The 24,266-nt window shown below is 54.2% G+C and overlaps 3 protein-coding genes across 9 annotated transcripts in view; all 3 read left to right on the top strand.

Moving 5' to 3' along the window:
- ATP6V0A1 (ATPase H+ transporting V0 subunit a1) overlaps window positions 1-3,764 on the top strand; it is a 76,313-nt gene extending 72,549 nt beyond the window's left edge. For 6 of the 7 annotated variants that reach the window (XM_006175184.3, XM_014551043.2, XM_006175185.3 and 3 more), the window contains one exon: window positions 2,098-3,764. In XM_006175184.3, coding sequence (XP_006175246.1) covers window positions 2,098-2,191 — 94 coding nt within the window. In that variant the 3' untranslated portion in view covers window positions 2,192-3,764. The remainder of the gene's footprint in view (window positions 1-2,097) is intronic. The other variant, XM_032457225.1, reaches the window with a different exon arrangement.
- Window positions 3,765-9,279: 5,515 nt separating this feature from the next.
- Window positions 9,280-16,149, top strand: NAGLU (N-acetyl-alpha-glucosaminidase). The gene is made up of 6 exons (XM_032457232.1): window positions 9,280-9,747; window positions 10,587-10,734; window positions 12,136-12,282; window positions 12,459-12,544; window positions 13,482-13,738; window positions 14,701-16,149. Exons 1-6 carry the CDS (start codon window positions 9,362-9,364, stop codon window positions 15,909-15,911), a joined length of 2,235 nt encoding a protein of 744 aa, XP_032313123.1. The 5' UTR covers window positions 9,280-9,361; the 3' UTR covers window positions 15,912-16,149.
- Window positions 16,150-16,262: 113 nt separating this feature from the next.
- HSD17B1 (hydroxysteroid 17-beta dehydrogenase 1) lies at window positions 16,263-18,665 on the top strand. Its single transcript, XM_032457242.1, is given in 6 exon segments — window positions 16,263-16,818; window positions 16,860-17,052; window positions 17,197-17,376; window positions 17,536-17,629; window positions 18,086-18,263; window positions 18,354-18,665. Coding segments are annotated over 6 exon segments (1,068 nt in total). The 5' UTR covers window positions 16,263-16,659; the 3' UTR covers window positions 18,618-18,665.
- Window positions 18,666-24,266: the final 5,601 nt, after the last annotated feature.

Consider the following 24,266-nt stretch of genomic DNA (forward strand, 5'->3'; position numbering starts at 1 on the left):
CAAGAAGGAAGAAGTCACAGGGCAGCCAGCGGGGCCCTGCCTGCCCCGGCACAGAGAACTTCATGTTTGTACTTTCTCAGGAAGCACACATTTCCCTCGCTGGGAGGGAGGAGCAGGCGGGGAGCCCAACAGGGAAATTGCTCTCCAGCTTTGTTCTAGGAGGCTGGGGTGAGCATGGCTGAGAAGGGAGGCGAAGTCCGTCTGACCCTGAGGTACCCAAGATGTCTCTAGTGGTGGCCACCCTCAGTCCCTAACCTCGAGGAGCAGCTGGTGGGAGAGATGGTATCAGGTGGTGTGTCAGAGGGACCTCCCATCTCCTCACACAGCAGAATTGATGTGCCCCCATCCCCCTGCACGTGCCCCCTGATGGAGGGGAGGCAGGTAGGGGGATGCCCAGAGAAGGGCGGTGACCCCTCAGGCATCTGAAAATGTCTGAAGCTTCCCCATTTGCCCAGTTTGGAGAGAGAGTTGTTTGTGTGATTAGCTATCCAGAAGGCGGAGTTCTGGATACTTAAGACCCGAAGGTGACTTGCTGACCATCTGGCTGTATATTTTTGAATGAAATGAAATACCCTTGCTGTGTGTAAACACAGCCTACCCAGCATGAAGAATTCAGACCTAACAGCAGTGGATGAGAAGCAGGAACCTTCCCCTGTCCCCACTGCATCCCCCAGAGGAGGCCTCAGTAGCTGGAAGGTCTTCTTGGGGGTACTGGGACATGGGGCTGAATCCAGGTCCCCGTTTGGAATTGTTCTTGCTAGGAATCCTGTGACTGACTTCAGTGTGAAGCACCCTCTCCTGGATCCCATTTCCTCTAGGGGGCTTGGCCAAGGCACTGATCAGGAATCCTCTGCGGGCTGGGAGGCTTTGGGAGCTTGGCCCAGCCCCTGGGATGTGGGGTTGGGGAGAAGGCTGCCTGTTCCTGTGCCCACGCAGAAGATTCTGGTCACCTCTTCTCCCCCGGAGGTAGAGCCGGCAGCGCTGCAGTCAGTGTCCACAGCCAGCCCCCCAGTTCTGAAGGGGCCTCTGAGGACCTCTCGGGGCCACTGGCAGACTCCACTTTCCGCCCCCTTTTCTCTAATCCCTCCCTTGGCTTGGAGGGAGGATGCCCTGGCTGAAGGCTAAAGGCTGAGTGAGGGGCGTGAAGGTGGACCACGTCCTGGAGCCCTGCCCGGCATGCCAGCTGTCACCTGCAGCCTGCACCGGCCTGCTCGGCCTGCTTCTGCAGGGCTCAGGGGCCCCCCAGGTCACACAGCACTGAGTGGAAACTATTCCTCAGGGCAGCGCTCCTTGGCTGTTTTATCCTCTGAATCATGCATTTTTCTGCCCATATTTGGTGGTGATTTGGTTGCTGGGCAGCCATCCAGGGCGAGCTTGCAGCCTGGCTCCGCTTACAGGCGTGTCCTCCTCTTCCTGCCCCCTCAGAGTTTGAAGGGCCCAGGGAGACCATCAGGGAGGGATGCTGAGCTGCCAGGGAAGGGAGTTAAAGCTGTTTTTCCTTTCAGTCCCCAAGAGAAGAATTCTTTCTCAGATGTTTTTGTAGTTGGAGAATATTTTTGCCATTGCTTTGAGAAGACTTCCCCTTCTAACTTCTCCCTTTCCTGGGAATTTCCTCCCCTAAACTGAAAATCTCCACCAGTCACTGGCGACCCTCCCTTCTCCCTCCGCTAAGAAGAGATTAACAAATAAGAAAACAGTGGCCCCTGCCAGGGTCCCTGGCTGAGCTCACAGCCACTCAGGGGCTTCCTTGGAGGGCTGCCAGGGGTTGCCAGAAGCAGCTGCTGAGGGTCCCCTTCATTCTTGTTAGAGACCCAGACTGACAGACCGCTTTTTTGCACATGATCCTCTACAGAGAGTCTTGCATAAAGACACCCCGCTCAGCAGGACAGAGCAGGAGCTGAGGCGCGGGCGTCTGTCTGTCCCTGCGCTGTGGGAAGTAGGCCAGGGCCTGGGCTTCATGGGAGGCAGAGCTGCTTTCAAGCTGGTGTAGGAACCTGAGGTGTGGTTGAGCTTGGGGTCCAGGCATCTTTCTGGTGCAACCTGTGAAGTCCCAAAAGGTGTCTGTGGAATGATGACTCTCCTCTTCCCTTTCTCTAGGGTCGAGTTCCAGAATAAATTCTACAGCGGGACCGGTTTCAAGTTCTTGCCCTTCTCCTTCGAGCACATTCGGGAAGGGAAATTTGATGAGTGAGCCACTCGGGGCCTATGCGTCTGGCTGCCCCCGGCACTCCCTCCACAGTGATTAGCTGTGCTCTGCTTGCCTGTTGGTTGTGATTCCTGGGTATCAGGGCATTTGTGTCATCCCTGCCACCATTCCCCCAGCCGCCTGTGAGTTGTTTAGACCTAGTGCTCCCTGGGTCCCTGTCACCCCAGCTTTGTGTGTTGTAGTGTAGTGATTTTCTCTAGAGAGAAGCTGGGCTCTGGCCGTCACTCACACCCACTGGGCACCAGCCTTGCCTTCCCGGCCTCCATCCAGCCCTTTCCCTGCCCCCTGGTGGTAAACCAATTTGTGCATTTACACAGGAGCCCAAGGCCCTTGGAAGGAGTGCCCTCACCGTCCACATCCAGACTTTGAGCCCCCTGTTCCTGCTGCTCTTGTTACTGGTTGGGGCGGGGGGTGCCCTATAACACTCCTCACTCTTGGGTTAGCAGGAGTGGGTCCAGGAAGATGGTATTTCTGTCCTTGGTCATTCCCCACCACCCCACTACCCCTGCCCTCTGGTCTTCATCTTGCTTGTTAATCAGAAGTTCAGCTGGACCCAACTGTGCCAGGGGGCAGGGCTTCTCCCCAGCAGCCCCAAGGGTCCCAGGATATGCAACACCACATTCCTAACCCCCACCTACCCCATACTCCTCCTCCCTCCCAGAATCCCCTTCCTTTTCCCCTCCCCTTTACACACCCAGCATAACACACAGCTGGGAGTGACCCAAAACAGGTTTTGGTTGGCTGCTTCTCAGGCCATGCATGGGCCTTGCCACAAGCGCATTCTCTGGGCAGAGGGTCCAAATTGACGCTCTTTCCTGGTGTAGACCCTGAGACCTTTCCCCATCCCCAGTCATGAGTCTTGAGTGCAGAGCTGTAGTCAACGAGGGTGGTTCTGCCAGCAGGCCTGGCTTGCTCTGCCTACCAGTGCCCCTCCCACTTCCACACCCACCCCAAGTCCAGGGAGTGGGCCCTGGGCAGGGAAGTCAGTGTTGTTTACCATTTGCTGATTGGAGGCAACTGGCAGGGCTGCCAGTGGGTGTGGTTGTGAGAGCTGCACAGCCCTGCCCTGTGGGCTGGGGTGAGCACCCCCAAGGGGCCACTGCCCCTGTTGCCCCCACATCAGGATGTGGATCTTAGAGCCTTTTAATCATGTGTTGGCACAGCAGCCCTGGCTGCTTGAGCTAAATTAATCCTTGCACCTTCAGTGGTCAAGAGAACCCCCTAAATTGGCCGGCCCTGCCTGCCTCCCCTTCAGAACCTCCTCCTGCCCCCCACCCCCCGCCCCCTGCCCCAGGCTTGTCTGACAAAGCTGCTTAGAGCTCACTGGACTCCCCTAGGCTGGGCTGCCCTGGGCGCAGCCTGCGCCCAGCTTCACCGGCCAGTGTGACCTGACCCAGACCTTATGAAGAGCCCCCTCCCATCCGGTCCCTGTGGTTTACATGATGATCTTTGCTCTGTTTACAGCGGGGTCTGAAGCAGAGTTCTTTGTCAGAAATCCTACCCAAGGCCCTTCTGTTCAGAAATTCCTTTGCTGAATAAAGTGTGTTCAGACTACCAGGGAGGCTGCCTGTTGCTCAGGGCTCAGCCCTCTTGAGCCTGTCTAGTATCCCACACCCTCCACTTCCCTCTGGCGGCACTTCTGCTCTTTTTCTTTTCTCTGGTCAAAGGCCACAGCTGCTGTGGCCCTGGCCAAGCAGTGAGTTTGTGAAATTCTCACCTTATCTCAAGTTTCCCAGGCGCACTCCCTGAGCCAGGGCAGCTTTGCAGACACTACCCGTCAGGGGGAGGGGACTTGGAGACGGGATGCATCTCCGCCCCTAGCACCACGCACCCAAACAGCCAGGGGAGGGGGGGGCCTGGGCACCTGCCCACTCACCTCCCCCTCTTCTGCAAGCATGCTGTCTAGGGCTCAGCAGCCTGGCTATTTTGAGCCCCAATGCCTTTGGCCTTGGTGCAAGTGGAGGCTCACTTAGTGTGGGCTTGGTTTCTCAGGGCAGCTGGAGAACTTGAGGTGCTGAGGCAGGCAGCCCAACAGCCAACAGACTCTCCAGGCAGGCGGGGTGGGCCCGGCAGGCGCCTCCGCCCTCCTCACCACCGTGTGAGGCATGCACCCACATTCTTTCTCAGCCCTCCCTCCCCCTGCCTCCCTCCCAGGGCCTCCAGGGCAGGGGCTGCACAGGAATTCGAGCCTGCTGCGCCAGGAGGGGCAGGAACACCCTGTTTACTTGATGTTCCTTATTCCCACTCACCGCCCCCCCCCTTCCCTGCCACCTGCCCTGGAATAGGCTGGATGCAACAGCCAGCACTGGCTCCTCAAATAACAGTTCAGGGTGGAAATTCAGAAAATGAGCTCTTTTAGCCTCTGCTCTGTTACTGACTCAAAAAGGGAGGCCTAAAAAGAATGTTGCAGCAAAGTGTGTTAACAGCTCAGTGTTATAGCTCAGTTGTGACAGCAACCACTATCCAGGCGAGAGACCAAGCAGCAGTGGGAGGGTTGGAGAACTCAGGTTTATTACTCCAGTGGGCCCAGAGGAGTTAACACTCCAAGCTCTGGACCCTGTCTATAGGTTTACACAGGCTTTTATAGGCTACCAGTCTAGACTTTGTAACATTTTGCAACATCATATGCAAATAAGGTATAACAAATGGGCCAATCAGGAGTGAACTTAGGGAACCAATAGAATCTTAAGGGTAAGTTTCACTTTTCTAGAAGTAAGCCGTTTCAGAGTTAAGAAGTGGGATAATGCTGCTGGGCCAGGGCACTGAATGGTGCTGGCAGGAGGGTAGTGGCCCTGCCTGGGGGTCTTGCTGTCTTTTTCATGGGGCTTTCCACCTCAAGAATAGATACTTGAAATCAATGAAACAAGAGTTCAGAAATAAACTCTAACACTTATAGTTAATTGATTTTCCACAAAGGGGCCAAGATAATTGAATGGGAAAAGAACAGTCTTTTCAACAAATGATATTTGTTAACACAACTGGGTATCCACATTCAAAAGAACAGATTTGGACTGTGGCCCACTATCCACAAAAATTAACTCAAAATGGATCATAGAACTAATGTAAGAGAAGTCTTGGAGGAAGTCATAGGACTACATCTTCCTGACCCTGGGTTAGGCAATGGGTTTTAGATATGACATCAGAAGCACAAGTGATTGAAAAAAAGGGATAAAAAATAAGTTGGGTTTTAGCAAAATTAAAAACTTTTGTGCTTCGAAGGATAGGGTCAAGGCAACACTCACACTGGGAGGAAATATTTGCAAATCATAAATCTAATAAGGGACTTGCGTTTAGGGTACGTAGAGAACTTGTACACAACAAAGACAAATACCTGAGTTTTTAAAAGGGCAAAGGATTTGAATAGGCATTTTTCCAAAGAAAAACACTAATGGCCAATAAGCCCATGAAAAGATACTCAACATCATCAGTCCTTGTAAATCAAACCACAAGGAAACACCACATCATACCCACTGAAAAGGCTATTATAAAAGAGACAGTTACAATTGTCGCCAAGGATGTGGAACTCCCATCCACTGCTGGTGGGAATGTAAAATAATGCAGCTGCTTTGGAAAGCAGCCTGGCAGTGCCTCAAAATGTTAAACATAGGACCAACATAAGACCCAGCAATTCAGCTTCTAGATATCAAGAAAAATGAAAAAATGTGCACACAAATATGTGCACAAGTATTCACTGTGGCATTATTCATAACAGCCCCATATGGAAGCAGCCCCGATGTTTGTCAGCTGATGAATGGGTAAACAAAACAGTATATCCATACAGTGGACATTATTCTCCAATAAAAAGGAATGAAGTACTGATGCATGCTACATGAATGGACCACAGAAACATGCTAAGAAGTCAGACACAAGGCCACATGATTCCATTTATGTGCAATGTCTTGAATGAGCAAACCTATAGAGACAAACAGTAGCTGAGTGGTTGTCTAGGACTGGCTGCTGGATGGGGTTGAGTACAGAGTTTCTTTGAGGGGATGATAAAATGTAAAATTAGATTTTGGTGATGGTTGCATAACTCTGGATATACCAAAAACTGATCTATACTAAAACCAGATCTGTACTGATCTGGTATAGATCAGTAAGATGAGGCCGGGGACGGAGGCCTAGGACTTCCATGGGAAGAAAGTCCTCCCTTGCCTGGCTGAAAAGACCTGGGCCAGTGGGTCATTAGCTCAGCTGAGCTCCCAGGATCTAGTGGCCTTGGGCTGCTTCCAGCCTAACCAGCTAAAGATGTGTCTGGCTGGGAACTGAGCCGTGGAGGGTGTGGAAGTCCCAGGAGCCCTGGAGTAGGGGTGGGGAACAGGATGGATCCATTGCTCCTGTTTTTAAGAGACTTCGCTTTCACCCTGTTTCCCTTCTTGTGGAATTCTTGGACCCCAGACATCTGCTAAGTGAGTCTGTGCCTCGTTCTGCGAGTGCCCCTCGTCTTGAACCAATGTGGAGAGGGTGGCCTTAGGCCTACTCAGTGTTATAAAGATAGGGGACAATTCTAGCACCACCTTCAGGACCCCCGACCATGTCCCTCACTGAGGACTGTGCCTCTTTCTGCCCCAGGAGCCCTGGGTGGGAAGGGCATTGGAGCTCCCCTCAGATCTGAGGGTGACTGCCTGCCCTCCCAGCCCTCTAGCCCATCCAAGGCGAGACCGAGGCATGGGCTGCTCCCTGGTGGCCAGATAGGGAAGGACTCATTCCTCCTCACAGGTAAGGTGGGTGGGAGCCTAGCGGGGCGCTGACATGCGGGGGACTGGATTGGCTGGGCAGAGGGACAAGCGATCCGGAGGTGTTCTGGGCTGTGCAAGAAGAGGGTCAGGCTGGCAGGAATGAAAGAGGAGATGAGATAGGAGTGGAGAGCCCGACCAACCTGTTACACACATATACATTGAAAAAGTAATAAAATGTGTCATGTGGCAAAAGGATTAAACAGTACAAAAGGCCCTATTTTAAGTCTTCCGCCCCAGTGTCCCAGTACCCCCACTGGAGGCAAGCACTGTTTACATAGCCTTTAAAAACACACACACACACAAATGACATATACTATACTCACTGATGCGACCTTTAAAAAATTTCAATAAAAAAAATCAAAAAAAAATACGTATATATTTTGCAGAACACTCTGAATCAGCACCAACACATCTTCCTCATATTTTTTTTTTTTGGCAAATGCTTAATATTTCATCCTATCAATGCAACTTAATTTCTTCAACCAGCCCCCTATTGTCTTCAAAGAGCTCCCAGCCTGGTGGAGGATAAAGACAGTGTGACACACCGAGTGTAATCGGTGAAGCTCCTGCCGAGCATTTATGAGCTCAAGCTGTGAATGTGCTACCAACCCTCTGGATGGCGCCCCCAACCTGCTGCTCCTGCCAGCAAAAACCCCACAGCATTCTGGGTAAATCCAGATCCCAGAGAGGAATTCTGAGCCTGACACTGGACCTGCTGCCCAGTTCCCCTGACATACGTGTTCCATAAGATCCAAATTGATGGTAAAACGGGTCCTGGGAGGAGGAGAGTGACAAATCTTACCTGCAGCAGCCGGTGTTTGGAGGGGGTGTTAGAGGGAGTGAAGAGGGGCCTGCGGGGCTGCAAGCTACAGCTCCATGAGGGCCCATCTCTCTGGGCAGGTCTTGGAGCTGCTTCCTGGGAAAGGCTGAGAACCTTCTGATACTAAGAACTGAGTGTAACAGAGGCTGCACCTCCTGCACTAGCTGCTCGCTGAGCTGGGAATAAGGCAAGGGGGCACTGCAGCTTCAGTCTGCAGAAGGAGGTGGAGAAGGGCAAGCTCAGTGGACTCCCACGTTCTCTTTCAGTCCAGGCTCTGGACTTTCTGGCCTGGCAACCCTCCTCTGTCCCCTTCCCAGTCTCTAAGCAGCTTCTCTCAGACCTGACAATCTGAAAAAAATCTACACCTGCCTCCAAAAGGACTCAGAATCCTTTTAGAAATTTCAGTCTTTCTAAAGAGCCCACCACTCCTGGCCACCGCACAGCCCCATTCAACCCCTCCCTGCAGACAGGCAGCCTGAAAGGTTGCATTTCCTGGGGGATAGTGGCAAGAACACTCATCTGGGAGTTAGGAGTTCCTGGTTCTAGTTCCAGACCTGCAGTCCTACTGGTTATTGATCTTCTCAGAGTCACTTCCGTTTCCTGGCTCTCAGTTTCCCAATATGCAAAATGAAGATAAGTCTGGTCCTGTCCTCCTGCTGCTACCACCTTAAGGATCCCATAGGGATCTCTTCACACATCCACCAGGCCCTGCCCCAAGGCCAGTCCAGGCTCACGTGGCCCATCCCTCCTTCAACTTCCTGATCTTTTAGTTCCTCAAATCTGCTCAGCTCTTTCTTTACCCTTCCTGGAACTTCATATATGTATTTCTTCTGCGTGGAATGCTTTTCTCCTCCCCCTTCCCCTCAATTCCAACTTAATTCAGATTAAGTGTCACTTCCTCTTGGAAGCCTTTGGCTGGGTACCCTTGCATTTCTTCACAGCATCACAACTACAGTTGACCCTTGAAAGACAAGGGTTTGAACTGCTTGGGTCTACTTATACACGAATTTTTTCCAATAAATACGTGCTACAGTACTACACGAACCTCAGTTGGTTAAATCCGCGGATGGGGAACCGCGAATACAGGAGGGCCAACTGTAAATTTGTATGTTGACTGCCCGTGGTTCAGCACTCCTAACATCTGTGCGTTTTTCAAGGGTCAACTGTATAATGTAAATTTTTATAAATTTATATTATATAAATTTTTGTTTATATATATAAGCTTCTAGGTCTCTCCGGGAGAGGAGTGACAGTGCCCGGTACAGAATCAACTCCAAATACTTATTGGATGGTAAAGTGATTTGCAGGTGAAAGCGCGTTGTACCTGAAGGCGCCAGTGAAGGGCTGTGAGTCACATCCGGCTCTGGACTTCTAAAGTCACTTGGGTCACGCGCTCTGGCACCACGTGTGATCAGAAAACACCCACAAGGGCTGGTCTGGCACCCGGAAGCTGGTCGCCCAACCGCCGGCGGGTGCTGTACCTTCAATTCCACGTGACCTGAGGCCCGCAGCTGATTGGACGCAGCCATCCTGCCCCTGGTCCCGAGTCCGCATTGGTTCCCTGCGGGGCCGCCGCCGGGCTGAGACTGCTGGACCATGGGGGCGGTGGCGGTAGCCGCGGCTCTGGGGCTCCTGCTCCTGGCCACAGCGGGGGGATCGGCTGGGGACGAGGCGCGGGAGGCAGCGGCCGTGCGGGAGCTGCTGGCCCGGCTGCTGGGGCCTGGGCCGGCGGCCGCCTTCTCAGTATCGGTGGAGCGCGCCCTGGCGGCCAAGTCCGGCCTGGACACCTACCGCCTGAGTGGTGGCGGCGCGGGGGCGCAGGTGCGGGTACTGGGCTCCACGGGTGTGGCGGCCGCCGCGGGGCTGCACCGCTACCTACGCGACTTCTGCGGCTGCCACGTGGCCTGGTCCAGCTCTCAGCTGCGCTTGCCGCAGCCGCTGCCCGCCGTGCCGGAGGAGCTGACCGAGGCCACGCCTAACAGGTACCGCGGCCGACCTGGCTGGTCGGCTCCCCTGCAGCTGCCTGCAGCCTCCAGCCCCCGGGGCACCGGCGGATGCTGACTTCCCCGACCCACACCGGTGCCAGGCTGCTGGGAAGCGCTGGTCTTAGGGCTGCATGACTCTGGCTTCAGATCCCAGCTCTGAATCTAAAAGCCATGTATCCTTGAGCAAGTTACTTAGCCTCTCTGAGTCTCAGTTGGTTTATCTGGAAAAACGATAAAATGTAAATAATGACATCTACCGTGCCGTTTTGGCTGTGAGGATTGCATGGTGATGAATGTAGAATTTGTGGTGCGTAATTGGAGCGCATTCCTTTCCTATACCACCTTCTCTTAGAAGATGCTTACTGAGGAATGACACCCAGCCCTCTCACAGGCCTCTGTTCTAGCGCTTGCCCCACTGGAGATGGGTCCACACATCTGTCTCCCCATTAGACTGTGGGGAGAGAGGGCCCCCTTCCAAGACAGGCACCAACTTTGCCACTTGGCACTTAAGCGCTGTACACAGAGTAGGAATGAGAATGGAATATGCTCTCCAAATATATGGGGGTGCTAAATGGCCCTGGAGGAGTGCTGGACACAGGTGGGTGGGCACCCAAGAAGCTCAAGCATCCGGGTCTCAGCTCCACCTGGGGTGGATCCCAGAGTGAAGCAGTAGCAGGGCCATATCTGGAGCCATTCCCCTCTGGGCTAAATCTGGGGTGGCATGGGGGTTTGTCCACGGCCAGGCTCCAAGCTCTTCTAGGGCAATGCACCCTCAGGGGTGAAAGACATCCTCTGTGCCCCCAGGGACATGCCCCAGCTCATGCCTCTGCCTGCAGGTACCGCTATTACCAGAACGTGTGCACACAAAGCTACTCCTTCGTGTGGTGGGACTGGGCCCACTGGGAGCGGGAGATAGACTGGATGGCGCTGAACGGCATCAACCTGGCACTGGCCTGGAGCGGCCAGGAGGCCATCTGGCAGCGGGTGCGTGCCCACCACACCCCTGGCGTCCCCACCTCCCCCACATCTGCGTGGTCTCTGGCACACAGACAATAAGGGCCCCAGAAGCACTGGTGGCTTGAGTGATGGCTCCAGCCTTCCAAAAACTTCCATGGTTAAGACAAACACACAGGAGTGCTTACCAAGGCTGAACCCGGCACCCTACTCTAAACACCCAAGAAGCCAGCTTCCCCTCTCTCCCCACCCCCACATCAATCAGTGTGCTTTGATGGGTTCTGCCTCATTAGCAGGTCTTGATTTGCCTTTTCCTTTCCCTCCTTATTCATGGCCCTAGTTCTGGCTCCCATCCCCTCTCTCTGGCCCCCCACCAGAGCCTCTGAACAGTGTCAACCAACAAATAATGCAAAAAAGTTTATTTGGAGTCTTACTAATTGCAATTTGGGAGACACAGGCTCAGGTAACCCTGAAAGAGTGTTCCAAGGAAGAGAAAGAGGCACTTATTTAAAAAAAAAAAAAAAAAAGCCACGAGATTGGTAAAAGTTGCCTGACGAGACTTGTGACTGATGACACAAGTTAGAAAATATTTGTCCTTAAGGAATCACTAGCTGTTTTAGGGTTGGGGGTTTGTGGGTAAGTAGACAGACTGTCACCTGTAATTTTAGGGTAAAGGTCTGATAAGTATCTTGAGTTTCTGGCAGTTTCCCTGGATGACTTTATCAGCTCAAATGGCCACATTCCATCCAAGCTGAGATGCAGCATGCCGCACATCATTAATGGCCTCCAGGCCCCATTTCGGAGAGCTCTCTAGGCAATACCCACTCCATTTTGATTTTCCTTCCCTGGCTTTCCAAGTCCACCAGAGTGTCCTTTCTGAAATGCGAATCTGGTTGACACCTCCTGCCACTCACCCATTCAGGAGTTCCCCTGTGCCTTCAGGCTTTGCCCAGTGTGGGAGCTTCCAGACTTGGGCCCTGAGGGTTCTGGCCACACTTGGAGCTGTGTTAGCTCCCCGCAGAGCCTCACTCAACCATCATTCTAACCCTCCTTGCTCCATGAAGCTTTCTAAGGCTGTTCCCCATTTTGGGGGGAACCCCTTTGTGCCTCACCTCACCGCTCCACAAGGGTGACATATTAGCAAACTCACCAGCTCACAGATCTATTTCTCCTGGGGTCCTCGCAGGCAGGGATGGAGTTTTATCTCGGTAGTTCTAGGGCACAGCACAGAGAAGAGGTACATGTATTTTTGTTGAATGAATGAATCAATGAATAGAGATGAATGTATTTTTTTTTAACGGAGGTACTGGGGATTGAATCCAGGATGTCATGCATGCTAGGCACGCGCTCTACCACTGAGCTATACCCTCCCCACCACTGTCCCCCTAAGATGAATGTGTTCCTATCTGTGGGGCTCGCCCTCCTCCTCAGGTGTACTTGGCCTTGGGCCTGACCCAGTCAGAGATCGATGAGTACTTCACTGGTCCTGCCTTCCTGGCCTGGGGACGCATGGGAAACCTGCACACCTGGAGTGGCCCCCTGCCCCGCTCCTGGCACCTCAAGCAGCTTTACCTGCAGGTAAAGATGGGGAAGGGAAGGGACACAATTGGTACTGGGCAGTCACAGGCCTAGGGAGGGTGGTATATGGCCCACCTCGAGGCTCCTAACTGGACGGTGGGGCTCTGTGTGCCCTGGGAGAGTGAGGGCCTCCCATCTCAGGGCCGCACGCACCACTGCCCTCCCATTCCTCCCAGCACCGGATCCTGGACCGGATGCGTGCATTTGGCATGATCCCAGTGTTGCCGGCATTCGCAGGACACATCCCCAGGGCTCTTACCAGGTGATGTGCCCCCCTCACCCCCCACTCAGCTCAGAGGGAGAATGTATTTTCCCCTGCAAGACATGATTTAAGGAAAAAGATAAGCTCTGGAGGCAGGCCTGGGCTTGATTCCTGGCTCTGTTACTAACTGGGGCTGATTAGTGACCACTCTGGGCCTCAGTTTCCTCATTTGTAAACTATATTTGTCTTGGCACAGAGTCTTAGCAAATGGCAGCTCTCAGTGGTAGTAGGGGTGCAGTGGTCTCCTCTGTCCTTCCTGCTCCTCTGTTCCTCTGTGCTGCCCACCCATTCTCTCCTGTGGCTAAGAAAACTCTTCAAGGCCCAGCTGAGACCTCCCCTCCTTCAGGAAGCCTTGCGGGGAACCCCCAGCATTGATCATCACTGCCTCCATGGTGCCCCTATGAGCCCCTAGTTCCTCCTGCCCTCATAGCACTCAGCACATGCTGCTGGCCTCGCTGACCACCCCTTGGCCTCCCCAACTGGGTGGCAGGAACCTTATTGGCACATCCAGTGAACGTCCATCAGGCTTTCTGGGGCTGCCAGACCAGGCTCAGCCCCTGGTGGGAGATACATTGCCAGGGGAATATGGAACAGTGAAAGGGCGAGAATATACCTGGGCCCACGTCTCTGTCAAGGTCACTTCCACTTGGGGAAGGGGGGCAGCAAGGGCTCAGAGCAGAGGTGGTGTCATTTGTGTCAGCCGGTAGGTGCGGGAGAGACAGCAAAAGCTTTCCAGACAAAGTGAAACTTAAAGGATGTTGAGGAATAACCAGATGCACAGGCAGGGAGGGAGGGGGAAGGACTCCAGGCAGAGGGCACAGTATGTGCAAAGGCACGGAGGCATGAGAGACCCAGGAACTGCAGATAGATTAGCGAGGCTGCCATAAATACCGTGTCAGCCTCTAGTAACTATCTGAACTATCACACATTCCCCCAGGGTGTTCCCTCAGGTCAATATCACCCAGCTGGGCAGTTGGGGACATTTCAACTGCTCCTACTCCTGCTCCTTCCTCCTGGCTCCAGAAGACCCCCTATTCCCCATCGTGGGGAGCCTCTTCCTGCGGGAACTGACCAAAGAGTTTGGCACAGATCACATCTATGGGGCTGACACTTTCAATGAGATGCAGCCCCCCTCCTCGGAGCCCTCCTACCTCGCTGCAGCCACTGCTGCTGTCTACCAGGCCATGATCACAGGTTTGCTGCCAGCAGGGGGAGGTGGGGAGGGAAGCCCCCCACTCCAGACCCTCAAGGAGATGGGGATGGCAGAGGTCAGTCAGGGTGGGAGAAGGGCTGGGGATTATAACACCTCACTGTGACACACAGCACTTGACAGTTCATTTCTACACACACATCTCATTTCATCACACTGAGGTTGAGAGGTGAGCTCTGGAGCTGGGCACACTGTTCAAACGCTAGCACTGCTTGCCTGCAAGACTTGCAACAACTTATCTCCCTCCCGGTGCCTCAGCTGCTTCCTCTGTAAAAGGGGGCTGCCTCAGGAGTAGAATGACACCCTGCCCAGAGTAAAGCATCATTTAGTGCTGGCTATTGAAAATGTTTTATTTGGTCTCCACCTCCATGCAGAGGTAGGTCACGCAGGCCAGAGGTTAGGGGATGTGCCCAAAGCTGGTAGGTGCCTTTCCTGGTGCACAAATGGGAACCCAGTGCTCCTTCCTGCCACTTACACAGGAGGGGCAGAGAGGGGCCAGGTCAGGGAGGGCTTGTGGAGGCCTCAGTGTCAGCCAGGCAGGGAACCAGTTGGCCCAGGCTTCCCTGAGCAGCACTGCTCCAGGTGCGATCCAATCAGACCAGCAGCAACAGCTAGTCAGATCTGCAGATTCTCTGCACCTCCCCCACCTCCTGAATCAGAATGGCGGGGGCTGGGGCCCAGCCCTCTGGGTAATTCTATTCCTCCATAACGCTTCACCGCACTATCCTGGCACTCCTAGTGGTGGGGAGGAGGAGGTGGGAATAGTATGTGCGATGGAAAGGAATGCCCTCCTGGTTGGAGGGTTACAGGGGAAGGGGTGTCCTGGGATAGAGTCATTTAACTTCTCAGGACCTCTGTTTCCTCATCTGAAGAATGGGGTGAACACTTCCTTGCCCCCTCTCTTCTCATCACCCTCTTTTCTGTCCCCCCAACACCCCGATCGCAGTGGACCCTGACGCTGTGTGGCTGTTCCAAGGCTGGCTCTTCCAGCACCAGCCCCAGTTCTGGGGACCTGCCCAGGTTGGGGCTGTGCTGGGAGCTGTGCCCCGTGGCCGCCTCCTGGTTCTGGACCTGTTTGCTGAGATCCAGCCTGTGTACATCCGCACGGCCTCCTTCCAAGGCCAGCCCTTCATCTGGTGCATGCTGCATAACTTTGGGGGCAACCACGGCCTGTTTGGGGCCCTGGAGTCTGTGAATCGGGGCCCCACAGCCGCCCGCCTCTTCCCCAACTCCACCATGGTTGGCACGGGCATGACCCCTGAGGGCATCGGCCAGAACGAGGTGGTCTACGCCCTCATGGCTGAGCTGGGCTGGCGGAAGGACCCAGTGGCAGATTTGGGGGCCTGGGTGACCGGCTTTGCAGCCCGGCGGTACGGGGTCTCCCATGGAGACGCAGAGGCGGCGTGGAGGCTACTTCTCAGGAGTGTCTACAACTGCTCTGGCGAGGCCTACAGTGGGCACAATTACAGCCCACTGGTCAGGCGGCCATCCCTACGGATGGTTACCACCGTCTGGTACAATCGATCAGATGTATTTGAAGCCTGGCGGCTGCTGCTAAAAGCCACTCCCACCCTGGCCACCAGCCCAGCCTTCCGCTATGACCTGGTGGACATCACACGCCAGGCGGTCCAGGAGCTTGTCAGCTTGTACTATGAAAAGGCGAGGACCGCCTATCTGAACAAGGAGCTGGTTCCCCTGATGAGGGCCGGAGGCATCCTGGCCTACGAGCTTCTGCCCGCTCTGGACAAGGTGTTGGCTAGTGACAGCCACTTCCTGCTGGGCAGCTGGCTGATGCAGGCCCGGGGGGCGGCAGTCAGTGAGACCGAGGCCCACTTCTATGAGCAGAACAGCCGCTACCAGCTGACCCTGTGGGGGCCAGAGGGCAACATCCTAGACTATGCCAACAAGCAGCTGGCCGGCCTGGTGGCTGACTACTACGCCCCCCGCTGGCGGCTCTTCATGGAGACGCTGGTGGCGAACCTGGCCCAAGGCATCCCCTTCCAACAGCACCTGTTTGACAAGAATGCCTTCCAGCTGGAGCAGACCTTCGTCCTCGGGACAAAGAGGTATCCCAGTGAGCCCCAAGGTGACACGGTGGACCTGGCCAAGAAGGTCTTCCTCAAATTCTACCCTCTGTGGGTGGCTGGCTCCTTATGACAGATTAACTACACTTGGGCCATATTCTCCCCAAACTCCAGGCCTGGGCAGCTTCCTGGGCCCTGGACCTGAACAACCGTCACAGGAATTCCCCAAGCCTGGGTGAAGGAACTCAAGACCTGCCAGTGGGATCAGCCATGGAAGGTTTGGAGGGGGTGAGCTGCCTTCCTCCACCACCCCAAATTTGGGATCAAAGAGCTGTTTTAGTACCACTTAATAAAGTGATGAATCACCTGGACCTGTGTGTCAGAATGTCAATGCCGCAGTGCCTGGGAGGACTTGGGGCTACAGACACTGATACTGGTGAGGCCCGTTCTGCCTGCCCCCTCTCTTCAGCTTCCCCATTTTTAATATCCCTGACCTTTGAACTAAGAATGCCAAAGCATTTACTTCCACATCCTCACCAACAAACTCTGGCAACTAGAATTGTCCTTGTAGGACAGAGGCTTGCCAGGGGAAGATCTGCCCAGGGCATCTGGTGCCCACACAGGAGCCCACACCTCTTGTTTGCAAAGCTTCACCCTCCCTCTGACCTACACCCAAAGAGGGATGTTCCAAGCAATAGCCTCATCTCTGACTTGAGCTAGAGTAGGTTGTGGAGGGCCAGCCAGTGACCCATGGGAGGGCTCAGCCTTGAGATTGTGTTGTAGACATAACAAAGGGTGGGGACCCCAGAGGGGAGGGGAGGGGCAAAGCAGGTGATATACATCCCAGAGACCAGAGACCAGCATTCCTGGTGCCTCTCCCTATGCACATTCGCATGGAGCGCACAGTGGTGTTCATCACTGGCTGTTCCTCTGGCATTGGCCTACACCTGGCCCTGCGTCTGGCGTCAGACCCGTCCCAGAGCTTCAAAGGTACATGAGAGGAAGGAGAGGGTGGTGTGGAGAGAAGGGAGCAGCTGCTGGTCCAAGGGAGACTAGATAGTCGTAAGCCCAGAATTCAGAGCCTCCTCCTCTCTCTGAACCTCCAGTGTATGCCACGCTGAGGGACCTGACAACACAGGGCCCACTGTGGGAGGCTGCCCGGTCCCGAGGGTGCCCCCCGGGCTCCCTGGAGACGTTGCAGCTAGATGTGAGGGACGCAGATTCCATAGCCGCTGCCCGGGCACGCGTGGCCGAGGGCCGCGTGGACGTGCTAGGTGAGCATCCCCGCAAAATATATGCAGAAGCTTTCCTCACCCTGTGTCCAAACCAAGATTTCCCGAGGCCCAGGGGGCACAAGCGGAGAGGCGGGGCGGGGGGCCGTGTGTGAGGCGGGCGAGGTGGGGTCTCTCTCTCCGCAGTGTGTAATGCAGGCCGGGGCCTGATGGGGCCGCTGGAGGTACACAAGGCGGACGCCGTGGACTCTGTGCTGGACGTGAACCTGACAGGGACCGTGCGGATGCTGCAGGCCTTCCTGCCAGACATGAAGCGGCGCCGCTCGGGACGCATATTGGTGACCGGGAGCATGGGAGGATTGATGGGTGAGTACAAAGAGGCTGGGGTCAGAGGCGCGCAGGAGGCGAGGCTCAGCGGGAGAGGCCAGGAGTCTAATAAAAAGCGTGGTGAGACCGCTGCGGGCGCCTGGGGCTCCCAGCACATCTCCTCCGGGACGCGCCTCACAGCCTCCTCTCCCCTCCAAGCGCTTCCCTTCAACGCCGTTTACTGCGCCAGCAAGTTCGCAGTAGAAGGTTTGTGCGAGAGTCTGGCGATTCTGCTGCAGGCCTTCGGGATCCAGTGAGTCACCGCCCCGCCCCCGGGACTCTCTGAGCCCCGACTTTGGGAACCCCAGCACCCTATCTGGTTGGAGCGGCTCTCAGGCGTTCTCCCTGGCCCCTCCCTAGTGCAGCTGCCGTTTGTTGTGCGCCAATCACAGTACTAGGTGCTTGGTGCGCGTCCTCTCACTCCACCCCCCGGCCTCCGGGTGAGGTATATGTATTGTTATTGGGCAGCTCAGGCCCAGAGAGGTTTGGTGATTGGCCCAAGGCCACACAGCTGTAAGTGGTCCAGCCAGGTTGGCATTCTGACATCAGAGCCACTTTCACACCCTTCAGGAGATGTGGTGGCGCTTTTCGGGCAGTAAACCACGTTCGAACGCTCCGGTTATCCTAAGCGCCGGCTCCCTGCGCTTAGCCGCCCTCCCGCCCGGGCTCCCATCCGCCCCCTGCCCACTCGCTGCTCTCCGGCCCGCAGCTTGAGCCTCATCGAGTGCGGCCCGGTGCACACCGCCTTCTCCGAGAAGCTGGAGGGCGGCTTAGGCGGGGTACTGGACCACGCGGACGCCAAGACCCGCGACCTCTTCTCCCGTTACCTGCGTCACTGCGAACAGATCTTTCTTGAGGCGGCGCAGGACCCGGAGGAAGTGATCGAGGTGAGCGACGGGGCAGAGCTGCGGGAGCGGGGTCTGCGCTAGGGTCTCCCCACCCAGCCCCCGCAAGCGCGCTTCTTCCCGCCTCCCCAGGTCTTCCTCCAGGCGTTGCGCGCCCCGCGCCCGTCCCTGCGCTACTTCACCACTGAGCGTTTCCTGCCTCTGATACAGCTGCGCTTCTCCGACCCCAGCGGCTGCAGCTACGTCGCCGCCGCGCACCACTCAGTGTTCGGGGACTCGCACGGCGCGGGGGGGTCGGACAGCGCCGGGGACTCGGATGGCGCCGGGGGCTCCGACAACGCCGGGAGCTCCGACTGCGCTGGGGTGGAGGCTGGAGCCGGAAAACGCTCAGCCTGAACTAGGCGCTCCTCTCGCGGCCCCGCAATAAAGGCTTGGTCCGTCGCAGTCTCCCGCGCTCTCCTTTGCCGCTCCGAGAGGTGTGCGGTTTTGGGGGGTGGAAAGGGGCTCCTGACTGCACTGCACTGTCAGAGGGTGGGTGATCAGGATAGATCGTGTTAGTCCGGGTTAAACCTGCAGAAACCAAGGCCGAGAGAGGGAATGAGCTAGCCCAGGGTCACGTCTCAAGTTCCCCGCAGGGCAGACACAAGAGTGGCCCCTGGATTCTAGAGGGGCGTCTGCAGCAGTAGGAGTTAGGCGGACTTGGGTGCGGGGAGAGTCAGCTTGTGACTTGGCTCCCACGAGTCACAGGACCTTAGGCAATGTCCTTCCCCTTTCGGAGTCGGTTTTCTTATCTGTACAATGGATATAATTCCTGTCAGAGTATGATGAGGATTAATTGAGATAATGCCCAAAAGAGCTAGTATAGAAGTCTTAATAGCAGGCGCAAGCTATTATTATTACTGCTGGTGGTATTACTATTGTAATTGTGTTCCCAAAGGGAAGTCAGATGTGTAAAGAGGAAACAAGGCTAAATGAGCCAAAAGGAGACAGCCCCACTCACCCCCATCCTTGCCCACTGCCCTAGATAACATTCAGCAGGAGAGGTGCAGCCCTGGAGCTGCCTCTCACCAGGAGGTCTAGCTGAGGCTCCAGGCCTGACGAATCTGCCCAGTTTTCTGGCCTCCTTCTGGAAGGGGAAGCTAGTGGAAGGAGCTGGAGTTGCAGAGCCAATCTCCTTCTAACTTCCTTTAAGGTTGGGTGCTGGAGGAGCAATGGAGCTACAGACTATGTGGGGAGGTTGCAGGCAGAGAAAAACGGTAGGGGTGCCCCACGAGGGGACTTAATAAAGAAAATACATTAGCTGACTCGTCAGGTATGAACACACAACACTGGCTAATGGCACAGGTGACCTTTTGCAAGGCAGTAATAATGTCCAAGGGCATCCTCTGTTGGAGGGTAGCTTTTGCATTAGGGACCTGAGGACAGGCTTTGTTCATTATCATTTAAGGCTTGCTGGGTGTAGTTAGTAAGGGCATCTGTGTGTGCTATAACATCCTCCAGGTCAATGGCGGGAACAAAGACAGTGGCCAAATGATTGTAGTAGTGGAAAACAGAACGTGCCCACCTGGCCTTGAGGAGAGGGAGGTGGCAGCTTTAGGAACTTGACCTGCTTGTGCCTACCACACGTTTCTGGGGAGGCAGCACTGTCAGGCATGAGGAGATGGACAGGAGGCAGGATATTCCAGACCAGGACTCCCACCATCTCCCCTCCTTTAATGATGCAAGTTCTATTCCCAGTATGTTTCAACATCTAATCTCTCACTGGTTGGGAATGCTGACGGATGCCCCTAGACTCCTTTGGCAGTTGCCTTGGGCACTGTTTAGAACACATAGGTTCTGCATTAAACAAGTCACCGTATTTCAAGGGCAATCAGGCATCCTTGGCAACCCACCATCCGACCTGGGCTCCACATTGGCTGCTCTTTCTATGCACCCAATCTGCTGTATCTACTCAAGTGTCAGTTGCTAGGGCTTGTACCCAGGCTAGCGTATCAGCTTCCTGATGGCCAGGGAATGTCAGCACCCTGTGAGCCAGGATATGGAAGACAGTGAGGACTGCCTCAGACTCTTGGAGACAAACTCAATTGTCTTTTCACACATCTTGACCCTACAAAGGGCTTATTTATGATCATCTATCCCTCCACTTCCCCTTGTCTAAGCCATAAGATTAATCCCTTTAGAACAGCCCAACTGTTAGCGCAAAGGGGTAACAGCTAGGGCTCATGAGTGATGATGATCAGCCAAACGGTTCTCAGCTCAGCCCACTGGCTGCTGCAGTTTGTTCCTGTTTCCATCCAGATGGTGTCAGTGTTGGGCAGAATAGCAACTGCAGTCCATGTGGGTCAGTTGCCCCAGCTACACTCATCTGTACACAAGGCATCATCGGGGATCCACTGCCTGCTCCACCCTACCCCCGCCTCTCCACAGGCAGCAGGGCCCACCACAGGTATACAGGCGGGGGCATTTGGAGATCTACATAGTCTTCAGGGCCTATTAGCACTTGAAATTCTAGAGGTAGTGGGCTGGCAGACAGGGTGCCCCTCTGTTGTAAATAGGCCACTTAGTCAACGAGGGGGTTGAACAATGGCAGAGGTGGGCTGATAGAACATGTACTCAACCCATCCCTTGATAGGAAAGGAATTTCCTATCATGAAATGCTGTTCCTTCGAGAGAGGCTCTACCTGGTGGAGTGCTGTGCACACTACTGGGAGCTCTGGGGGTAAATCAGGTTTCTATCCCCTTCTGGAGCTAGGACTAAAATCCTAGGGGTCCTCTCTTCTTCTGCTGTCTCTGCCACCATGCCCAACCCGTCTCTTCCGTAGTCACAGACACATCTAACTCAAACGGTAGCCCCACCTGGGAGATGTCCGAAGCTTTGATCTGCTTCATTAGTATTTCGCCTTCTCAAAGGTGGCTTGCTGCTCTGATCCCCCATCCCACATGTGCCCCCTCTTTACCAGGCCTTGTCAGGGGTGGGGGCACTGTGCCAGGTGGGAATAAAGTCCTCCAAAGCCTCAATCCTCCAAAGGCTTGCTTCTCTTTCACATTCTTAGCGGCTGGAGAGGCTTGTACCTTATCAATCACAGCTTCTGTGACAATGTGTGTCTTACCCACACCAAAAACCTTACGGTGGTGCCTGGGCCTGGAATTTTCTGAGGGTTTGCCACTCAACCTCTCCCTCACAGATGTTCCAGCAAAGCCTGCAGACTGTCCTGCAGCAGAGACAAGTCTTCACATGTCAACATTACAGCATCAGTGTAACAGGCCCATCTTACTGATGTGGGGAAGGAGAACAGGGACAGGTCTCGGGCTCCCATCCCATGGCGTGCGATGGGACTGCACAGATAGCGTTAGGGAAGGACTTGAAAGGTCCATTGTTGCCCGTCCCACATGAAGGCAAATTGATCTTGTGACTCAGTGGCCAGGTGCATAGTGAAAAAAGCATTTGCTAAATCCAGTACAGCAAGGTACATTCCTAGGACAGCAGCCAAGGCATCAAAGATGGTGGCATCACTGGGCACAGCCACAGGCATGGGGGCACGACTTTGTTCAGTTCTCCCTAGTCCATGAGTCATCTGGCTTTTTCTACAGCCATACCGGGCTGTTAAAAGCACTGTGGGCAATTCCCACTCACTACAGTCTTGGGGTAGTTTCTTCTCTTCCCTTAAGCCCCATCCACCCAGGCAATTCACATTGTTTGACAGTTACCGCTCTTCCCCAGGGGTGGCAGGCTTATTCCCAGTTGATGTTTCCCCCCATCACTGCTTTGATTACTTAACTAGGGGGCGGAACTCACCGACAGAGGTTTGCAGAGTTTTTGATCTTGTAGGATGTTGATACCCAATACGTTCTCTGGTATTGGAGTGATAAAAACCTCATATTCTTGGGGTGTTGGGGGGCAGGGAGAACAACCAATTTGCTGTGTCAAAAGGACCTTCCTTACTATAACAATTTACCCTCCATAATTCAGTGGTGCCAAGGGTGCCAGAAAACCTCTGAGGGTGACCATGTACTAGAGTCCATCGGGCTCCAGTGACCACCAGAGCTGCCACCTTTTGTTAATTTCTGGAAGATCAGCGAGTAGTGAGCGCAACACGAGGCCTGTGATTGCCTGCAATGGTTCCCACCTGGAGGCAATCTTGGCCTGCATCCTATACCTGAATGGGTGGGAAGCACCCACCCTGAAAAGGACTGTATCCCTGAGGTCTCTGCTGGAGCAGGAGGGCCATCAGGGATGGTAGGGGCAGGTGGGGCAAGTCTAAATTGTTGTTCGAGTTTTAAAGCTTTCTACAGGCCGACCAACACGGTACCAGATTGCTGGTTTATTTTTTCAAGTGGGGTCCTGGAAGCAATGAGGTCAAAACACATTTGCTTCCAGGTTACTTTTACCAAATCTTTTACAACCCTTTGGGAGAGCCCTTTGGCTTTTCCAACTCCCTCTCTGTCTTGGGTCTCTCCCGCAGGCCAGGATTTGTTGGTTTCCTCCAAATCAGCAATGGATTGCCCAACATCAGAAATTTCGTGTCCCGTGACTGTGCCTGGCATGGATATTGGCCTCTGGTACCAGGTGATGGGAGTGGACTGGATTATCTTGGCTTTCATTCCTGCAGTGAATGTGGCCTGATCAGGGCCTTCAAAGACAGGGGCACAAATGGCCTGTCTAAGCCTCAACTCCCTAAGAAGTTGTTTTACTTCCTCTATAGATTTCCAGGGTCCTACATGCCCGGAGAGACCCCCACATTGGGCCAAGCCTTCCTGCAGGCTAGAACAATCCAATCTATAAGGGAGTGAGGACTTTGAACCCCCAAGTCCTATGCAGATGCTACAGGAGGACAAGCTGTGTAGTGATGTTGCTCATTTTCTCTGCCCAGTCAGAAGTGCCACCCTCCTGCCCTCATCCCATAGCTACACTAACCATGCTTGGGTACTTTCCCTGGCCTTTTGCTGGAATTTGGGAGCAGTATCAAGGATCTCAGTGGATGTTTATTCTGCCACCATGAACGTTTCGTGAATTGGGGGCTGACCTGCTGGTTGGGATCGCTGTTGCTGGGTTTTTGCTTTCCTTTGTATCAGGGATCCGATGGGGGGCTTTGTCTATTTCACCATCAATCACCATAACACCCTCCTCTTCCCTCTCCTTATTTTCCCAGGGATTCCTCCACTTACCATCCATTCAGGCTTTATCACAAGTGCTTGGACCTTAATTCGAGACAGTTTGTGACCTCCTAGTTTTGCAAAATGGCATGGTAAGGTCTCCAACTCATCCTGCTTTCCAACCTCGCCTGCCAGCCCCGAAGTTAGTGGAGCAGGGGACATTGCATGTTCTTATATACACTCAGCTCATCTTCTGACTTTCTAACTTGAGTTTCAGCCTCTAATTGGGCATCAGTGGCCAGTGACCTGCCCACAGCAGCGACCAGCCAGGTTTGCAGACATTCATCTCCCATCTCTGCCACGGCACACTGTGCGCAGTTCCTTGAACTAGTGCATTAGACCAGCCTAAGTTGCCCAGGGTTTCCCATGCAAGTGCCTCTTTCCCAAGGCCCATTTCTTCAGTCTTCTAGCCAGTTTGCCAACTTTTGATTGGTAAACTGGCCCTGTACACAGAGGGCAAAGAGAGATTGAATAAAGAGGCCACTACTCCAGATTAGTAGGTGGCAGGTTCAATAAGTAAGAGAATTTACATATGAAGCTTGTCCTTGGCAGCCACAAGACAAGTAGATCTCTGCACCAGCCTGCCCACCAGAATCTTCAAGTATCTATAGAGCCCTTAAATAGCTTCAGTCATGGATACCGGCCAATTGGTCTCAACAACATATTGCTCTCAAGGCTGTCCTTTTTTTTTTTTTTTTTTTTTTTGGTGGGTTTGGGGGAGCACAGGAATTAGGTTTGTTTATTTATTTATCATTATTTTTAAATGGAAGTACTGGAGATTGAACCCAGGACCTCGTGCATGCTAGGCATGAACTCTACCACTAAGCTATACCCTCCCTGCTAAGGCTGTGTCCTCGAAACAGCTCCCACTGTGGGAATTGTGGGCAGGCT

This window comes from Camelus ferus, chromosome 16 (genome assembly GCF_009834535.1).
Source record: "Camelus ferus isolate YT-003-E chromosome 16, BCGSAC_Cfer_1.0, whole genome shotgun sequence".
NCBI lineage: Eukaryota > Metazoa > Chordata > Mammalia > Artiodactyla > Camelidae > Camelus > Camelus ferus.